General features: G+C 42.7%; 1 protein-coding gene across 1 annotated transcript in view; it reads left to right on the forward strand.

Moving 5' to 3' along the window:
• STAG2 (stromal antigen 2) overlaps positions 1–20,930 on the forward strand; it is a 1,172,735-nt gene that overhangs the window by 249,269 nt on the left and 902,536 nt on the right. The window contains 1 exon segment of the mRNA XM_029607875.1: positions 10,505–10,583. Coding sequence (XP_029463735.1) covers positions 10,505–10,583 — 79 coding nt within the window.

The following is a 20,930-nucleotide window of genomic DNA, read 5'->3' on the forward strand; positions in this document are numbered from 1 at the left end:
GGCTCCTTCCAATTTCTCGGAGCCTCAACCAGGGCCTTCAGGTGTTCAACCCCCTAGTGGTCGTAAAGTTCACCAACCTGATCCTTATGACACTTGGGGTGATGATACCTCCTCTGATACTGATGATTTGCCTTCACCTCCCTCTCCCGCAGGGAGTAGAAAGCGTTCTCCCCCTGAGGACCTCTCTTTCATAAATTTTGTGAAGGAAATGTCAGAGTTGGTGCCTTTCCAGCTCCAATCTGAACAAGATGACAGGCACCAGATGATGGAATTACTCCAGTTCCTGGATGCCCCTAAAATTATAACATCTATACCAATCCATCAGGTTTTCCTAGATCTTCTAAAGAAGAATTGGGAATCCCCTGGATCTATTGCTCCAGTTAATAAGAAAGCTGACACTACATATCTTGTACAGTCAGCTCCTGGTTTTCAAAAACCACAATTGGATCATCGTTCTGTAGTCGTAGAATCAGCTCAAAAGAAAGCTAAACGACTAAAACCCCACTCTTCTATGCCTCCTACCAAGGAAAACAAATTCCTAGATAGCATAGGTAGAAAAGTATATCAAGGAGCTATGCTGATCTCCAGAATAGCTTCCTATCAGCTGTACATGACCCAATACAATAGGGTCATTCTCAAACAAATACAGGACTATTTAGATTCCTTGCCAGAACAGTTCCAGCCACAGCTCCAATCCCTACTAGCTAAGGGATTTGAAGCTGGGAAACATGAAATTAGAACATCTTATGATGTATTTGATGCTTCCACGAGACTTTCTGCTACAGCAATCTCTGCTAGACGCTGGGCTTGGCTCAAGTCATCTGATCTGCGTCCAGAAGTTCAAGACAGGCTATCTGATTTGCCTTGTCTTGGGGATAATCTCTTTGGTGAGCAGATTCAGCAAATTGTTGCTGAACTTAAGGATCATCACGAAACCCTTAAACAGCTCTCCTCCATTCCTCCTGAGGTGCCTTCTAAACAGCCGTTTAGAAAAGACTCCAAGAAGCCTTTTATTCGGCCCAGGAAATATTATCCCCCTTCATCTAAGCCTAGGCCTGCACGGTCTTATCATAAGACTCAGTCTCGCCAGACTCGAAAGCAAAAACCTGCAGCAGCTCCACCTCCAGGCCCTGCAGCAGGTTTTTGACTTCGACTTAGAGAGCACATACCAGACCCCTCTTCCAGCCATACCAGTGGGAGGTCGACAATGCCACTTCCTGGACAGATGGCATCAGATCACCACAGATCAGTGGGTATTAGCAATCATTGCACAGGGTTACCTTCTCAACTTCCTGACTCTCCCTTCCGACTCCCCACCCCTGCAGGCGTGGAGTCTCACGGATCACTCGGTTCTTTTAGAGCAGGAGGCTTCTCTTCTCCTACAGTCAAACGCTATAGAACCCGTTCCTCTCTTTCAACAAGGACAGGGGTTCTATTCCAGGTACTTCCTGATCCCAAAAAAGTCAGGGGGACTTCGTCCCATCCTGGACCTAAGGGCCCTCAAGTACCTCCACAAGGAGAAGTTCAAAATGGTGACCCTAGGCTCGTTGCTCCCTCTGCTACAAAGAGGGGACTGGTTATGCTCTCTAGACCTAAAAGACGCATATACCCACATTGCGATAACACAATCTCATCGCAAATACCTCCGTTTCCTAGTAGGCCAAAGTCACTACCAATATCGAGTGCTACCTTTCGGCCTCGCATCCGCACCACGCGTGTTTACCAAGTGCCTCATGGTGGTTGCAGCATTTCTTCGACAGGAAGGTGTCCATGTCTACCCCTACTTGGACGATTGGTTGATCAGGGCCCCAGCCCAGCAATTAGCTCGGTCCTCCCTGACCCTAACAATTCAAACTTTGCTTTCGCTAGGTTTTCTAATCAATTACGAAAAATCCTGCGTAGTCCCATCTCAAACCTTATCCTTCATTGGGGCAGACTTGGACACCTTACAGGCAAAAGCCTTCCTTCCTCATCAACGGGTCCAGACCATAGTGTCCCTAGTTCGCCAGCTGCGCTCTCAACACACAGCCACAGCTCGCCAACTCCTGGTTCTTCTTGGACACATGGCCTCCTCAGTTTATGTGACTCCCACAGCCCGCTTAGCCATGAGAGTCACACAATGGACTCTCAGACTACAATGGACTCAAGCTATTCAGCCTCTGTCCTCCATAGTCCACATCTCCAACACCCTTCGTCTCTCTCTTGTATGGTGGATGAATCCGTTCAACCTCTTACAGGGCTTACCCTTTCTTCCACCAGATCCTCAGGTAATTCTCACCACCGATGCTTCCAACATCGGTTGGGGTGCCCATGTAAACGATCTGCAAACTCAAGGGTGCTGGTCACGAGAGGAAGCCAAACACCAGATAAATTTCCTGGAGCTCCAAGCGATTCGCTACGCTCTCAGGACTTTTCAAGATTGCCTTTCAAATCAAGCAATCTTAATTCAGACAGACAACCAGGTGGCCATGTGGTACATAAACAAGCAGGGAGGCACAGGTTCCTTCCTTCTGTGTCAGGAAGCTGCGCAGATCTGGGCAGAAGCCCTCTCCCGCTCCATGTACCTCAGGGCCACCTATCTGCCGGGAGAAGACAATATATTGGCAGACCAGCTGAGCCGTGTCTTCCAACCACACGAGTGGTCACTCAATCCTTTGGTAGCGACCTCTCTGTTTCACAAGTGGGGTTATCCCCACATAGACCTCTTTGCGTCCCCTCAAAACCACAAAGTGGACAATTACTGCTCTCTCATTCGAAGCCAGCACTCTCGGCTGAGGGATGCATTCTCCCTCACTTGGACAATGGGTCTGCTTTATGCATTCCCTCCACTTCCTCTTCTGTCGAGGACTCTCGTGAAGCTCCGCCAGGACAGGGGAACCATGATCCTGATAGCACCGCACTGGCCTCGCCAAGTGTGGTTTCCCATACTCCAGGATCTCTCCATCCGCAGGCACATTCCTCTGGGAAAGGACCCGCATCTCCTCACTCAAAACGACGGATGCCTCCTCCATCCCAACCTCCAAGCCTGACGGCATGGATGTTGAAAGGTTAGCCCTTCAGCCTTTCAACCTTTCAGATTCAGTTTCTCGTGTCCTGATAGCTTCACGAAAGCCTTCAACAAGAAAATCTTACTCATACAAATGGAAAAGGTACACGTCATGGTGCACTTCTCAGTCCCTTGATCCCCTTTCCTGTCCAGTCTCTAAATTCTTGGACTATTTATGGCATCTATCAGTATCCGGTCTAAAGACCTCTTCTATAAGGATGCATGTCAGTGCGGTAGCCGCCTTCCATAAAGGTATCGGGGGTGTCCCTATCTCAGTCCAACCCCTGGTAACACGCTTTCTTAAAGGCTTGCTCCATTTGAAGCCACCCTTACGTCCTCCGGCCCCATCTTGGGACCTTAATCTGGTTCTTGGTCGTCTAATGAAACCACCTTTCGAACCTCTGCACTCCTGTGAATTAAAATATCTCACATGGAAAGTGTTATTCCTTTTGGCTATCACTTCAGCTCGCAGGGTTAGTGAACTACAGGCCCTAGTTACCTATCCGCCTTACACTAAGCTCCTGCAGAACCGGGCGGTACTCCGCACTCACCCTAAATTTTTACCTAAGGTAGTTTCGGAGTTTCATATCAATCAATCCATCATACTACCTATCTTCTTTCCCAGGCCCCACTCCAACTCCGGGGAACAGACTCTGCATACCTTAGACTGTAAACGAGCTCTAGCTTTTTATCTAGGCCGTACAGTTGCCCACAGGAAGAGCACTCAATTATTCGTCTCTTTCCATCCTAACAAGTTAGGACAACCTGTGGGTAAGCAGGCTCTTTCCTCCTGGTTGGCGGACTGCATTTCTTTTTGCTATGAGCAAGCTGGCATTCCTTTCCAAGACCGTGTTAAAGCACACTCTGTGAGGGCCATGGCGACTTCAGTAGCACACCTTCAATCGGTGCCGCTTCCTGACATCTGCAAGGCTGCAACCTGGAGTTCCCTCCACACCTTTGCAGCCCACTATTGTTTGGATAAAGCTGGAAGACAGGATTCCATCTTCGGCCTATCTGTCTTGCATAACCTTTTTCCAACTTGATGTACCAACACCCTTCCACCTTCCCGGTAGGGTGCGGATGTCCTTTACCAAATTCCACCCCAGTTGTTGTGCCTGTTGCACGTTGTTGGGTGCATTTGGTGCAAGTCAGGACATCCTCAGCTCGGTACTCACCCATTTGTGAGGACAACCATCCTGCTTGTCCTGTGAGAAAGCAAATGTTGCTTACCTGATGTAACAGGTGTTCTCACAGGACAGCAGGATGTTAGTCCTCACGAAACCCGCCCGCCACCCCGCGGTGTTGGGTTCGTTTATTTACTTTTTCGGCACTGCCTGTAGCTATAAAAACAAGACTGAAGGGAGACCCCTGCTGGCTGCAGGGTTAGTGCCGTGCTGGGCATGCCCAGTAGGGGCCAGTCAAAGTTCTGGAAACTTTGACAGAAGTTTTCCGTGGTTGGGCTCCATCCTCGATGTCACCCATTTGTGAGGACTAACATCCTGCTGTCCTGTGAGAACACCTGTTACATCAGGTAAGCAACATTTGCTATCTCTCTTATTTGTGTCAGATGGGTGCTTCTATTGTGGGAATAGACAATAGTCCTTTATTTTGGGATCTTAAGTGTTCCCTGTGGATTGTATGATTATAGTGTCACTCCTAGCAAGCCTGTGTTTATGGAATGAATGATGTTGAATAATATTATTAATACTTTAAAATATATTCTGGCTTGTACTGGTAACCAATGAGGTGACATAAGCGAGGGTGTAATATGCTCATATTTCTAGATCCCAGTAATAGTCTCGCTGCTGCGTTTTGTAACAGTTGTAGAGGCTTTAAGTGACATTCTGGTATACTAGAAGTAAGGAGTTACAGTATGTCTAAGTTTGGGAAGATTAGTGTTTGCGGTACAGTTCGGAAGTCAGCAAAAGTTAATGGTTTGAACCGATTTGGAATGTGCAGTTTGGCATATCCTGTCTTGATTAATTTACTGATGTGCATTTTCATTGTAAGGTTCTCATCTAATTGTATACCTAAATTCCATACTTGATTTGATGACTTAATTTGAATGTTTTATCTAGGTTGAGAGCAGGTGGTTTGGCTATCAGTTTCTGCTTAGCCAAATGAACTGTCTTTTTAGGGTTTAAAGTTAGTTTAAGTTGTGAAAGTTCTTGTATTGCTTTCATATAGGTTGAGAATATTGAAGTTGTGTTTTCATATGATTTGGTGAATGGCATGTAAAACTGTAGGTTGTCTGCATACAAAAAGAATGTTATTCTGAAGTTCGTTAGTAATTTGCATATTGGGACCATGTAAGTATTGAATAGTGTTGCTGAGTGAGCTGAGCCTTGTGGGACACCTGTGTCCCACTTGAAAGTATCTGATATATGATTGTCCAGTTTAAACTGGAATATTCTGTTAGGTAGAAATGAGAACCATCTGAAGACCCTGCTGTCAATCCCAATGTTTTCTAACTGATTGCATAACAGGTTATGATCAACTGTGTCAAAGGCTGCAGTTAGGTCAATTAGCGCTAGATAATAAGATTCATTTGCATCCATTCTTCGTAAAACCGTCTATTAGTGAGATGAGTAATATCTCAGTTGAGTGATGTTTCCTAAATCCAAATTGATTTGGGGAGAGAATATTTTGATCTTTACAAGCTGGGATAACACTGCTTTCTCAAGGACTTTTGCGAGAAAAGACAAGTTGGATATTGGACGATAGATGTCCCTATCATCGATTCTACCAGTCTTATATTTTTATGGCCTGCTTTCACTGCTTGTTTTAATCCCTTAGGAACAATCCTTGAGAGAGGCGTGAATTAATGTTGTGATAGTTTGAGTGATTATCCCCTATACTTGTTTCAGGGAACTGGCTGGAATTGGGTTACTTGGATGATTGGCAGGAATTTTAGAAATGATTTGACTAATTTCCAGCTTCGATACTCTGAACATGGACCACTTAACTGTGCCACTTGATTCTTCAGGTACTTTTATTGTAGTACAGATAGGGAATTGAGTTTTCAGTTTATTGATTTTGTTTGAGTGCGGTAGCATATTCGTTACAAGAGGCCCTTGTGTAGCTGTAGTTTTTAGAGATGGAAGATGTCTGGTCTTTAATTAGATCTTTAACACCATCAAAGAGCAGTTTAGAATTGAATATGACCTTGTGAATTTGTTTGGCATAGTAATCTTTTTTTTATTTTTTGCCTTATTGCTCAGGGCACAGTATTTTGTAAGGAAAGATTTATATATTTCCCTAGGGATTCAGCAGATGGGCATTTCCGCCATTGTTTCTCTAATTTTCTAAGGTTCTTTTTAGTGCCTCTTAATTCATCGTTGTACCAGGGCTTTTTATGTTTGGAGTTAATTCTATCTTTGTTAATAGTTTTTGTCTGGATAGGGCTAAGTTTTTCCACTATGTTGTTGACTCACTTGTCCTAGGATTCAAATGCTGATGCGGGATTGGTTTGATTTTAGTTCATGGAGCTTGTTTTCTATTGCTTTATTAAGTACTTCCACCTCTATTTTCCTGAAGGTAAACGTTAGTGTATACTCTATTCTGTTTTGTTTTTGGTTGGTAAAGGTTATTTCTGCTTTTATTAACTGGTGATTAGACCAGGCCATTGTTGTGTGTGAAGTATTGATTAGGTAGGGAATTGCTGGTGTTAGCAAATATTAGGTTTAGAATGTGGCCTGCTTTATGGGTTGCTTTTGAGACAAATTGAGACCATCCCAGGGGTTCCATTGCTTCTGAAAACATTTCATAGTCTAGGGTTCTCAGAGTTTTGTCTATATGGAGGTTAGTCTCCTACAAATCTCTACCTTGTAACATATTAGCTTGAGATCTTTTTTACTAATTGTTAATAATCCCCCACCTTTTCGTTTGGGTCTTTGACTGTGAAATATATTGTAGCTAACATTCGATATTTGGTTTAATAGCATATTATTTTTGTCATTCAGCCAGGTTTCAGTAATGCAGCAAATCGAGGTGTTGAAGTCCTCTAGCAGATTAATTAGTGGGATTTTTTTTTTTATAGTGATTGAGCATTCAGTAGGAGCATAGTAAACATGAATTAGGAAGAGAGAGAGAGGAAGAATTACTTATAATGGGGAAGATAATCTTTTTGTTCCTTATTTGTTTCTTTTTTTGGGATTTCCTTCTTAGTTCTCCATATTGCCCCTGTCCTTGTATGGGTTCAATAAAGCATATTTGTTCCATTTCGTTGTAATGTCGTCCAAGGGTCGGTGATTAATGGTGGGATCACGTCAGGCATGTTGTGCTCCTTCATGCGTGTGCCTCACGGTGCATGCACCTTTGTTAACACCGCCACAGACTTCAGGTGTCAGTGGGAAGGTAGTTGGTGGGCAATAAGAACATAAGAAAATGCCATACTGGGTCAGACCAAGGGTCCATCAAGCCCAGCATCCTGTTTCCAACAGTGGCCAATCCAGGCCATAAGAACCTGGCAAGTACCCAAAAACTAAGTCTATTCCATGTAACCATTGCTAATGGCAGTGGCTATTCTCTAAGTGAACTTAATAGCAGGTAATGGACTTCTCCTCCAAGAACTTATCCAATCCTTTTTTAAACACAGCTATACTAACTGCACGAACCACATTCTCTGGCAACAAATTCCAGAGTTTAATTGTGCGTTGAGTAAAAAAGAACTTTCTCCGATTAGTTTTAAATGTGCCCCATGCTAACTTCATGGAGTGCCCCCTAGTCTTTCTATTATCCGAAAGAGTAAATAACAGATTCACATCTACCCGTTCTAGACCTCTCATGATTTTAAACACCTCTATCATATTCCCCCTCAGTCGTCTCTTCTCCAAGCTGAAAAGTCCTAACCTCTTTAGTCTTTCCTCATAGGGGAGTTGTTCCATTCCCCTTATCATTTTGGTAGCCCTTCTCTGTACCTTCTCCATCGCAATTATATCTTTTTTGAGATGCGGCGACCAGAATTGTACACAGTATTCAAGGTGCGGTCTCACCATGGAGCGATACAGAGGCATTATGACATTTTCCGTTTTATTCATCATTCCTTTTCTAATAATTCCCAACATTCTGTTTGCTTTTTTGACTGCCACAGCACACTGAACCGACTATTTCAATGTGTTATCCACTATGACACCTAGATCTCTTTCTTGGGTTGTAGCACCTAATATGGAACCCAACATCGTGTAATTATAGCATGGGTTATTTTTCCCTATATGCATCACCTTGCACTTATCCACATTAAATTTCATCTGCCATGGGCGTTCTCTGCCTCTTCGGCTTTGTCTTCTCTCCCTGGCTTCCTTCCTCATAGTCAGAGGGTGGGAGGAAGGCTTTGAGCTGCCATCACTGCTGCTGCTGTCATCGATGCTGCTGGGGGAGCGGTAGAGGGAGGTTGGGTAGGCTTTACATCGTCTGTGTTGCTGCCGTGGTCTTCGGGCATCATTGGGCGGGTGCTGGGCGGGCAATGAGCGGTCTCCACCTCTTCGGTGCCGACTTCGCTCTCCCTGGCCTCCTTCCTCTTGCTCAGAGGGTGGGAGGCCTTGCACCTCCTCTGCTGTTGCTGGTGCTGCTGGAGAGCAGTGGAGGTAGGTCGGGTAGGCCTCAGCTTGTCTGTGTCACTGGGTGGGTGGTGGGTGGTCTCTGCCTCCTGGGCACTAACTTCTCTCTCCCTGGCTTCCTTCCTCTTGCTCACAGGGTGGGAGGGATGACTTGCGCCACTGCTGCCACTGCAGCTGTCGCCGGTGGTGCTGGGGAGCGGTGGAGGGTGGTGGAACTGAAGTTTTACACCTGGCAGGTGCTGTTCTGCATAGCTGTCACTTTGACATTCAGGGTGAGCGAATTAAAGGCCCTTGTCTTCTATTCACCATGCCTTAATTTTTTTTTCACAACAGAAATGTCTCACACTTATCCTTAGTTTCTCCCGAAAATGTAATCTGCATTCCACACAAATCAAACAATTTTAGTGCCTATGTTCTTTCCAAAGCTCCGTGCGCACAAAGGAGAATGGTCGTTTCACTCCTTCAATTGTAAGAGAGCACTTAAAGGACTCAACTACCAGTCATTTTAGATGTTTTTCCTTTGATCTCAACAGGTTGGGAAGAGCAGTAGTCAAAAGAACTCTTTCCAACTGGCTAATGGATTATATAGCACACTGTTAAGCTCTGGTTTAGGACTTTTTCAAGATTAATCAAGAGCCATGGCGACTTCAGTGGCTCCTCTGAAACGACTTCTGTTGAAGACTTCTGCAAAGCTGCTACCTGGCCATTTATTAATTTATTCACATCTCATTAGTGTCTGGACAGTATGTCTTGAAGAGACAGTGCCTTTTGGACAACTAGTTCTGTGCAGCTTATTCATGTAGTAGTCTACTCACCATTGAATGAGGTTCTAATTATCTGATAATTGCTCTGCAAAACAAACCTCCAACTTTGGACTCCCTACTGGTTATGGCCGATTTCATCCTGCTTGTTGAGGGAGAGAACAAGGTTGTTTATGGTACCTGTAATGGGGGTCTCCATAAATAGCAGAATAAATGAGACATATATGTAATACTTGCCTGTCTCGCTGGAGAGTTGATTATAAAATTCAGGCTTAAGGTCTGTAAGAGACCTAGGACTCACAAGGCAACAGTCACATGAGAGAAATCCTGATCATTCTCAAATATTTCAGAGTTCTGAGAGCTTGATCTTTGTCAGCACCTTTGGATGACATCACTCACCAGTTATTGATGATTTATCCTGCTGTCTATGGAGAACTCCTGTTACAGGTTACCAACTTTGCTTTCGCTAAAGACAAGGGAATCTCCTCCTTTTACATAGTTGAACTCATCAGCGTAATTTAACAGCATTGAAGTATCGCAGGAGTTGCTGCTCATGCTTAAAGGTTACCTCTCTCTTAAAAGAAAGCTCTGGAAACATGTTCCATGGTTCACTGTCGAAGCTGATGTCATCCATCAGTGAGATTGATATTTACCCTGTCCCTGGAGACCACCTTTACTTTCTGGGCCATTGTAGCTTGTTTGTGGGTGCAAGAAGCATACTAATGTGTTACTCTGCCTTTGCATAAGGACATTGCAGCTTGGAGAGTAAGGAGGAACATGGTTTGGTAAATGTACTGTTGATTGCTGCAGTATATATACTTATTAAAAACTGGTCGTGGGCTATCCCTGAAAATATATTAATGTGTGGGATAAGATGACTCCTTTTGTAAGCAGCAACATTTTGGTAAGTGAGATAACCAAGGGAGAACTTATATTTTTTAATATATACATTTTGTGGGAAAATTATGATTTAATATTACTGTGAATAGTTTGAACTCTTAAGAACTAGAGGCACTGTATCTGCAAAAAATAAAATAAAAAATAAACAAATAAATGAAATATAACCTTTAATGCTAAAAAAAAAAAAAGAATTTGGTTAGAAATATGTTTTTAAGTATCTTCTTTTGTTGTCATTACAGAGAGTCAGAAACACATTTTTCATCTGATACAGACTTTGATGATATTGAAGGAAAAAATCAAAAACCACCCAAAGGAAAAGTATGTATATAAATGAAAAAATAACTCCACTTTCTAAAAGTAAACCTCTTGGCTACAAATAACCCCTCTACATTTTCTGTGTGGCATAGAGAGACTACAGCATGGGACTTCATCCCAAAATATCTTAGCACCAGAACATCTGAAATACATATGACCGGGTTTACCTGGTTGACTGTTAATTTGGAAATTTGATGACATATTAAGGATTGAAATCTTTTTGCTCTACAAGAAATTAACAATAGCTAGATGCTTTATTTTTATAATAATTTTTCTGGTTTGTGATCTCAATTAGTCAAGAAAAATCTTTACCATTTTGCCAAATAAGGCTTCTTGTATTCCAGACTATATAATATATAACCTTGGCAAACTTGAGCATTTGTCAATCATTACAACATACTGTTTCTTTTTGAATGCTAATGTTTTAGTATGGTTCTAAAATCCACCACTGATGTGTTCATTTTATTGTAGTGCAGTATCATTCGCCAGCTCTCCTGTATCTCCAGAGCTTTTAGCTTTGCTTAGTGTACACTCAAAATTTGCTTACTCGTATATCTAGTTTTAATCTGCCCCATCCTGTATTTTAGCAACTTGTGCATTGACAATTAACAAATCATGCTGTACATTTTTTGACACAATGACAGGGAAATGCCCACAGTACCTGAATGTAATCTGCTTTTAAGTGCTTGAAATGTAGAATAGAAATCAAATAAGACGTGCCTATTGGAAACTTTTTTTTTCGTCTATAAGCGGGCTGAATTAGCTATGATGTGGGGTAATATCATCCAGCAAAACCGAATGGTCCCCTTTTAGCTAGTAGAGATTTTTGCTCTACTGAGCATGTGCGGGAATTCCTGTGTGAGCCTCCTTAGCATCTTCTCTCTTTCTCAAAATATATTTTATTTTGAAATGTTGCCTCAGTGCTCCCTTTCTTAAAAAAAGAAATATTAATGAATTTTTTTCATTATCTTTATCTTTGCTATCTCGGCAGCTCCCTTTTTAAAATAATTTAAAAAAAGAAACCTTTTAGGAGCTAAAGGAAGAAAATCTGACTATCTTTGTTGGCCTTTCTCTGACTTCCCCTCCGATGCAGTTTCTTTCTGCTTTTAGAGTTGAGCTGGATGCTGGACCATGGGGGACTAGAGCCTGAGAGCGTTGCCCAGTCTCTACCTTCATGGGGGCCCCTGAAGCTCCTGAGGATTGCAGCTGGCCTCTGGAGCCGTGAAGTATCCATCTCAGACAGGCTTTTCAGAGTATTGATGCCATCTGGCACTCATGTTGCCAGGATAAATTTGACGACGAAATTGCAGTGTTCCTGCAGTGCCGAAAATATTCCAATGAATCCTTCATGAACTGGTGGACATACCCTGTCTGGGGGAATACCTCTTTGGGGAAAAACTAACAGAAACAGCTGCTCAGATAAAAGAATCAGTTGTAGCGGTCTGTTCCTCAGGGATGGAACAAGTTTTCTACAAGGTGCTTCTACTATACCTTTTGAAGGTCCTTCTTTTATACCTTTTGAAGGTCCTTCTTTTCAAACCACTCCTTTTGGCAATTTTCAACGCTACCTGCTTCCTTCAACAACAACGCAGTAAGTTCAGCCCAAACCTGAACTGAGATTTTGATCATCTATCAAGTGCCCTCTTCAATCAGATGGAGTCCTCTCTGAAAGAGTGGCATGAAGTACTAAAGTTTGGGTTCTTCATTTCTTGGATTCTGCCTATCATTGCATTTTTCTCCTGGTTGCCTTTACTTCCTCATTGTTTAGCCACTAGTCAGGATATGTTTCAACTGACAAATCTCTGCCTAGGGGAAGAGCACTTCATCAGCTGCAGGTTAGAGAACCATTCCCTACACATCAGGTACAGGGGATCTTCTCCCTCTACATCCTCATCCCCCAAAAATCAGGACGACGGAGACCTATCTTAACATTAATAAACCTGAACAATTTCTGAGAGATTCATAACTTCCCTCAGCATGATCCTTCCCTTGATCCAGGAAAGATGATGATGCACATTCTCCATCCTTTCCTCCCACTACTTTTATTCATAATTTGTAGTAGCTTCTTCCCACTATCAATACAAAGTACTTCCCTTTGACTTCTCAGCAGCGAAGATCTTTGCCAAGTGCATAATGGTAGTAGCCCAAGTAAACTGGGTGACCAAGTTTTTTCCTTGATCTGGCCGACTGGCTAATCATGGCAGACTATCAGGAAGGAGTAATGTGGGCTGGAGGGAAATTTAACACCAGCAGCTAAAAGAGAAAAATCTTTATTCAAGGGAATGGGATATCCCAGGAGTTATGTTACCTGTATGGTCAAGTAACAGTGCATACTAGAAATTACTGATGCAATAGATTAAACAGGTCACCACCTATAATTTGCACACCAACAGGTTAGCCATAGTTCATATAACATTTCCCTAATTGGTTGGCATTATAATTTTATCTCATATGCTAATAAGATAGGATTCTTGTAAGCCATGTGATTTCTTATAAATTGAGCCCAGGCGGTAGAAATGTAACTCTATGCTGACCCTTAACGTACTTTTTGATTTTTTTGCATACATTTAAGTATTTCAGCAGCCTTGTCTGTTCCTACAAGTCTGATCAATGTAATATGCAAAACCTGTCATCATGTAAGATAGCCTAGAGATAAGATGGGATGCAGGCACTGAATTTTCATACATTTCAGCATTTGAGAACTTTTTTCATAGTGAATTTGCAGCACTAGTCTCTTCCATAAGAACATGCCATACTGGATCAGACCAAGGGTCCATCAAGCCCAGCATCCTGTTTCCAACAGTGGCTAATCCAGGCCATAAGAGCCTGGCAAGTACCCAAAAACTAAGTCTATTCCATGTTACCGTTGCTAGTAATAGCAGTGGCTATTTTCTAAGTCAACTCAATTAAAAACAGGTAATGGACTTCTCCTCCAAGAACTTATCCAATCCTTTTTTAAACACAGCTATACTAACTAAACTAACCACATCCTCTGGCAACAGATTCCAGAGTTTAATTGTGCATTGAGTGAAAAAGAACTTTCTTCGATTTGTTTTAAATGTGCCACATGCTAACTTCATGGAGTGCCCCCATGTCTTTCTTTTATCTGAAAGAGTAAATAACCAATTCACATCTACCCATTCTAGACCTCTCATGATTTTAAACACCTCTATCATATCCCCCCTCAGCCATCTCTTCTCCAAGCTGAAAAGTCCTAACCTCTTTAGTCTTTCCTCATAGGGAAGCTGTTCCATTCCTCTTATCATTTTGGTCGCCCTTCCAGAATATTCCTTTCTTATACTGCCTTTGTCTTGCAAATTATACATCCAATACTAAGTAAAAATGTGATACAATACATAAGAGTAATGACTTATACTGTGGCTTGCCTTTGTCCTGCCTCTCTGTGATATACCTTTCACAGGTATATGTTTCATAAGAACTTTGCAGAGCACCCTCACATTATTAGCCTTTTTGCAGAAAGACTTCTGGAGAGTTTGACATCTACTCTGCTTATTCACAACCAGTTTTTTTATTCTCCTTAACAGAAGAGGAATATTTTCTCATATCTGATTGCTCACTTGAAAACTATTGAACATAGGTCTGCTGAAAGTCAGAAAGTACTGCTTGTTTTGGGTCATCTGCTTTGATCCGTGTGGTTCCTCTAGCCCACCTCCACATATGACAATGGAATCTTCACTCCCAACCCAGTCCTTAGGAACCAATCTAGAAATTTTGAGTCACATGAAAAGGAATTGCAGTGGTGGCTAGACTCTCATATACTTCACGAATGTGCACCACTTTGACCACTTCATCACCATGTAATGTTGGTGACGGATACCTCCTGAAAGGGGTGGGGTGCCCACCCAGAGCCCTATAGAACTGAGAGACCACGGTCTTTACTAGAATATAACTTCCTGATCAGCCTTTTAACAGTTGAAAGCACTCAGGTATACCCGGACAAACTTTACACACCACCTCCAAGAGAGGAGAATCCTCATTCAGACCATCAACCATGTAGCCACAGAGTCATGAACTCTTTAGTAGCAAGTGCTAGAGGTTTGAGAGTGGACTTGCAACCATTGAAAAGTTGTACAAGCCACATACCTTCCAGGGATCTCCAACACATTAGCATATTATCTCAGCAAAGTTTTCTGCCCCCATGAGTGGTTTCTGCAGTAATCAACTGCTGACAAACTATTCAGCCATCCTATTTGCAGCAGAAAAGGACAGGAAGCGGGACAGTTTTTGACTTTATTTCTTCCAAGCAAACTCAAATCCCCTCGTGTGTGTTTTGAACAAGCAGAAAAACATCTCATACTCTTACATACTAATTATGCTGACAGCCAGAATGGTACAAAAAGAACTCAAGACTGGGCCCGACTAATTCTCATAATGCCAGCCTGGCTCATTCAGGTTTGCTTTGATGGGAAATTTTTCTCCATTTAAAGCATAGTGTTTCCTAGTCAAGGGCTTCCTTGCAAGAATTTATAGGTCCTTACTCCCCTTGATAAAGAAGGTTCTTTTATTATTAAGCGCTCAACATTCAAGTTGTCAAGTTGATGGATGGAAGGGTGATTCAGCAATGCCCGATCATCTCGATTGGACCTTTTCTTCATTCGAGACGTTGGAAATCATTTTCTTCTGAACCTTCCATCCTTCAACTTGACAACCTGAATGTTGAACGCTTGATAAAATAACCTCCTTTATCCATTGGAGTAAAGACCTATAAATTCTTGCAAGGAAACCCTTGACTAGGAAACACTATGCTTTAAATGGAGAAAAATTTTCCATATGATTTCATCACAACACTTTGGTTCCATTTGTGTGTAATCCCACAAATGTGCTGATCTAATTGCTCTCTCTCTGATTCTGGGCTTAGCACCTAATCAGTCAGCCTATGTCTCAGTGCCATAATATCTTGCCATTTTCTGATCAACGATAAACATATCTGAACTTGTTTGTTTGTATCCAGATTTATGAAATATTTATGGACCATTTAATCTCCACTGATTAACCATTTGTTTCATGCGACTTAAACATCGTTCTAGCGCATCTTATGAAACCATCTTTTGAGCCTTTACATTCGGGTTGTCCTATGTTTTTAGTAGTTTTCGTCGTTCTGATACCTAATAGAGGAGTTGGCGAGTTTCAAACCGTGATCATTATCCACATATGTAATTCTTCCACTATAGGGTGGAACGAACCACTCAAAGTATCTACCAAAGGTAGTTTCACATTTTCTATATAATTCAAACCATGGTTATATGCATTCTTTCCAAGTCCACGTGCACATGGAGACAAAGCCCTTCATTACTTAAAAAAAAAAAAAAGCTGCTGAATGTGAACTGCTGGGGTAAACCTGTGTTTGCTTGCTGTAACCAGTTTGATTTTCTGAACTTACTTGCAAGACTTTCCCTTCTGCAAGCTACACAGCTGATTCCCCATTCCCTCACTGACTTCCGGGCTCTGACGTCGGAGGGAGGAGCCCCCAGACGCCCATAAGATCGGCGTCTCTACGGCGCGCTCGCCGTCGGCATGCGGCTTTGCCGGCGTAGCCGGACTTTGACGGAATACCCGGAGGAAATGAATAAACTTTGGAGCAGCGGCCAGCGGAAACTGGTCGAATTATATTGTGTCTCAAAGGATCAGGAATATTGAGGTATTGTTCTTTTCTATATCATACGTGGTTAATTTCCTTTGGTAATGCCACATACCAAAAGGAAAGGAAAAGTAGTTACTTCTACTCCTGTAATTAATATAAACCAACCACGTATCCAGGATCTTTTTGGTAAATCCACTGTATTGTTACCAGAAGGCAGGGTCGCTGGAGTTGATGCCCAGGAGCAGGGGCTAAACACCCTGACTAATGAAATATCTCTAAGCCCTGGTGCCCCATTCACACCAAGTCCACCTACGGGAAAAGGAGGAGAATTTTTATTTGAGGATCCCCAAAACCTGAACTTGAACATTCTTCCATCTAATGAACAAGGAGTGCCAGGAAATTTGTCACTCACCCATAGCCTCTGGGTTTCAGGGTTTGGAAAATCAGAGAGAGGAACTGAATACCGAGGTGATTCCTAAGGAGAAGGGGATGGAGGGGGGTCAGGGGGGGGAAATGGCTGGAATCCCTGTAATTACCGCAAAAAAATTTATATTGGAAGAGATTGGAGGTATGATCTTCTCCATGCAGAAATCAATTAGTGATTTAGCTAAAATGGTACAAGAAGGATTGAGTAGCAATAAAATCTTGCAAACAAAAATAGAGAAGGTAGAAAATTCAGTGAATAGTTTAAGTATAAAAACTGAAGAGAGAGAGAAAATACAGTTAAACTTAATTAAATCAGAAAAAATTCATGTAGAAAAATTGGAACAATTAGAAAACCAGATTAGGAGAACTAATTTGAGAATCCTGAACTTTCCCAAGATGTATTTACTGTCTCTTCGAGAACTGTTTAGAAGCTATTTAATAAATATTTTGAAATATACTGATATAACCTTGCCTGTGATATCAAGGATATATTATGTTACTCAAGTTAAAGGTAAATCTGGTTCAGGAGAACAGGATCAAGAAGAAGTGAAGGATGATATAAATTTGTCAGAACTCTTAGAGAGGTCCTCAGATACTGAAATAAAATCACGAGCTACCCTAATTGTCCAACTTGCAGACATCTCACAAAGAGATGTAATTCTTAGATTATATTTCAAATACCAGTCTAAGTTTTCATGGATATCCAATTAGGATTTTTCCGGATGTATCCTTAAATACCCAACTTAGAAGAAAAGAATTTCTAGCATTGAGGGAAAAGGTCATGCAACGAGGAGCTAAGTTTATTTTACGTTTCCCTTGTAGATGTATTGCCCTTTATCAGAATAATAGATATATTTTTAATCAGGCTGACCAGCTACGAGCCTTCCTTGACTCCTAGTCCCACAATATCTCCTTAGTATAAAATGGGGGATAAAGATAGACATGGATTAGACACATTCTTTATGTAATTGTAATATTAAATAATGCTGCTCAAATTTCTGTCTACCAGTTTCTGTAATTACTTGTGAAATCAGTTTTTAGACTTCACAGAATGTATAAGGATGATTAACATTGTAAGAAAGTTTCCTATATGTAAATTAAGGATACAAGCTGTGTATTTCTTTTGAAAAATGAAAAGATCAATAAAAAATAAATAAATTAAAAAAAGCCTCACTTTATTACAATAGGAGGACTTAGACACATTAACAGACTTCACAACTATTCATCTCTGACAATCCTACTAGTTTGTCAGCAGAGCAATGGCCAGTTGTACCCTGTAAAACTGGCTAGCAAACTGCATCTCGCACTGCTTTACATCAGCAGGGCCTACGGGTTACAGACACTGTCAAGACTCAGCAAGTTAGTCATTGCCACATCAAGAACTCGTGCAAATCTTTGTCATCAGCAAAGCTCCAACATGGTTATCCGTGCATGTTTTTAGGTCCCATTATTGTCTGGACAATCTAGCAGTGGCAGTAAATTTGGACAAGCAGTTTGCGTAGCCTGTTCACCCAGTAATCTACTCTTCCCAGTGGAGTTCAGGGTGTTTATTCAGTAAACACTCTCCTGCAACCCTCAGTTTGGGACTCCCCACATGTTATGGCTAATTCAGCCTGTTTATTGATGGAAAAAAGCAAGTTTGCTTACTGTAAATGGTGTTTTCTGTAGATAGCTGGATGAATTACCTACCTGCCTCCCTGGAGAGTCGACTTCCTAGTGTGATTAACTCTGTAATCAACTGAGGAGGCTCGTGCAAATTCCTGCATATGCTTAGACCAAAAAGCTCTAGTAACTAAGAGAAAGGGGTCTGTTCGGTGCTTCTGTATGACATTGCCCAATATCTGAAGGCTAATTCATCCTGTTATCTACTTAAAACGCAGTTTATAGTAAGCAAACTTGCTTTACAACAGCAATGTTGTCACAGAATGTCATTGTAAGGTTGCAGTAATATCCATCCCATGGCTTTGGACAGCTGGGTTACATCCTTTATCCCAGGACAAGCAGGATGCTAGTCCTCACATATGGGTGACGTCATCCACGGAGCCCTTAAGCGGGAAAACTTCTGGTAAGTTTCTAGAAGTTTTAAACTGGCTGCCTGAGGCTACTGAGCATGCCCGGCATGCCATGATATTCCCTGCCACAGGGGTCTCACTCCAGTCTTCTTTTTTCCGCGCTGCTAGCTGCAACGCGGTTTCCAGGAGCCCTGTGAGTTACCTCACAACAAATCTAAAAAATTTTCATACTTCTTCCCTTTACGGGTCTTACTCGGTTTGTCACCGGCTGGTGACAAACATCCTACTTTCTTCACGAAGAAGGAATCCGAAATAATCGACGGATGTCGACGGAGAAAACTTCCGGATTCAAAAAATGTCCAGCCTGCAACCGGACTATGTCCATCACCGACCTGCACGTCGAGTGCGTCCGCTGTTTGGGAGGAGACCACGACATCGCCTCTTGTGCCCAGTGTCAAGAAATGACGGCGAAAGGTAGAAAACTTCGCCATGAAAAAATGGCTCAGATTTTTCAAATCAGGGCACCGACATCGCCATCGTCCTCGACTAAATCTTCCCCGGTAGGCGTATCGAAGAAGATACTTCTAAAGAAAAGAGTCCAGGAAGGTTCGGGAGATGCTTCCTCGCCAACACCGTCTGTGGCATCTTCCAAATCCGTTTCTGAGATTCGTACCAAACATAAACACCGGAGACATCATTCGATTCCTCCTTTGCCACCGCCGGAAGAACCGGTAGCTAAACAGCGGAAGTTGTCATCGACCTCGGTAATCCCTTCAGAGGAATCGACACCATCGACGTCCGTGACGGACTTAACCGCTTTGATCAAGAAGATTGTCGCCGATGCAATGAAAGAAACCATCCCGGCGACATCTCCGACACCGGCCCTGGTAGGACCGATGCCGACCTACGGGTCGATGCCGACTCCTCAGTCGATGCCGGCCATCGGGTCGATGCCTTCCTCGATATCGATGCCGGTACCATCGTCTATATCGATGCCAATACCGATGCCAACGTCATCGTCCATACCGATGCCAATCTCGGTGCCGATGACTGCTGCAGCTTCTGCGCTAACAGCTCTATCAATGCCGATGGGCTTGCCCAGCTGCTCTTCAACGATGCCTGCTGCTCGATCGATATCAGCAGCCTCATCGTCGATGCAAATGGCACAGCCTTCGATGGAATCCACTAATTTACAAACTTCGATGTCCACAATGGCTACCAGGCCAATCTCTTCATTGATTCCCATTTCCATGTTCTCCTTTCTAACTACATCACTTTCTACGCCTGCGCAACCAACTCCACATTATACCTTAGCTCCTTCAGGAGCTTCAGGCCGGGGAAAAAAGGCATCAGGAAAATCTAAGCATCCATCCCAGCAGGCTCCAGAGATTTCCTCTGACAAAAGACTACATGCTATCCTTACCAAAAGATATCACGATCTTTTATCTTCCTTGCCTTCACACCCTGCGGAGGAAAGTGATACCAGTGATTGTGTACCGGACATCCAGGATCCTTTACCAGGACCTTCTGGGATTTCACTATCTAAAAGGCCAAGCCATCCTTCATATCCTCAACCAGCGGATACATGGTCTGATACACAATCGGAGTATTCTTCAGAGGAGTTTTTATCAGAAGGTACTCCGCCACAGACCAAGAAACAATCCCCTCCTGAGGATTTGTCTTTTGCTTCTTTCGTTCAAGAAATGTCGGAATCCATCCCTTTTCAACTTCAAGCAGAGAAGGATGACAGACAGCAAACACTGGAGATTCTACAATTTGTAGATCCCCCAAAACATAACCTAGCTATTCCAGTACATGAGGTACTACTGCAACTTCAACAACGAATTTGGGAGCACCCATGTACAACACCGGGAGTTAATCGTAGAATTGACTCTACGTATTTAGTCCAAGCAGCCCCAGGATTTGTGAAGCCACAACTACCACACAGTTCTTTAGTTGTGGAATCTGCGCAAAAGAAATCAAGAAGGTCCAGAACTCACGCTTCTATCCCTCCTGGGAAAGATAACAGATTCCTAGACCTTATGGGGCGTAAGATTTACCAGGGAGCGATGCTAAATTCAAAAATTGCTGCGTACCAGCTGTATATGACGCAGCATCAAAGAAACCTGTGGAAGCAGATTGAGGAATTTCTACCCTCTCTACCTCAACAGCAGCAGGATGCAGCACAACAGATTGTGCAGAAAGGTCTGGATGCGGGCAAGCATGAGGTGCGAGCGGCGTATGATGCCTTTGAGACTTCTTCCAGAACGGCAGCTTCAGGCATCAGTGCTCGAAGATGGGCCTGGTTGA

The sequence above is a fragment of the Rhinatrema bivittatum genome, chromosome 6 (genome assembly GCF_901001135.1).
Source record: "Rhinatrema bivittatum chromosome 6, aRhiBiv1.1, whole genome shotgun sequence".
Classification (NCBI taxonomy): Eukaryota; Metazoa; Chordata; class Amphibia; order Gymnophiona; family Rhinatrematidae; genus Rhinatrema; species Rhinatrema bivittatum.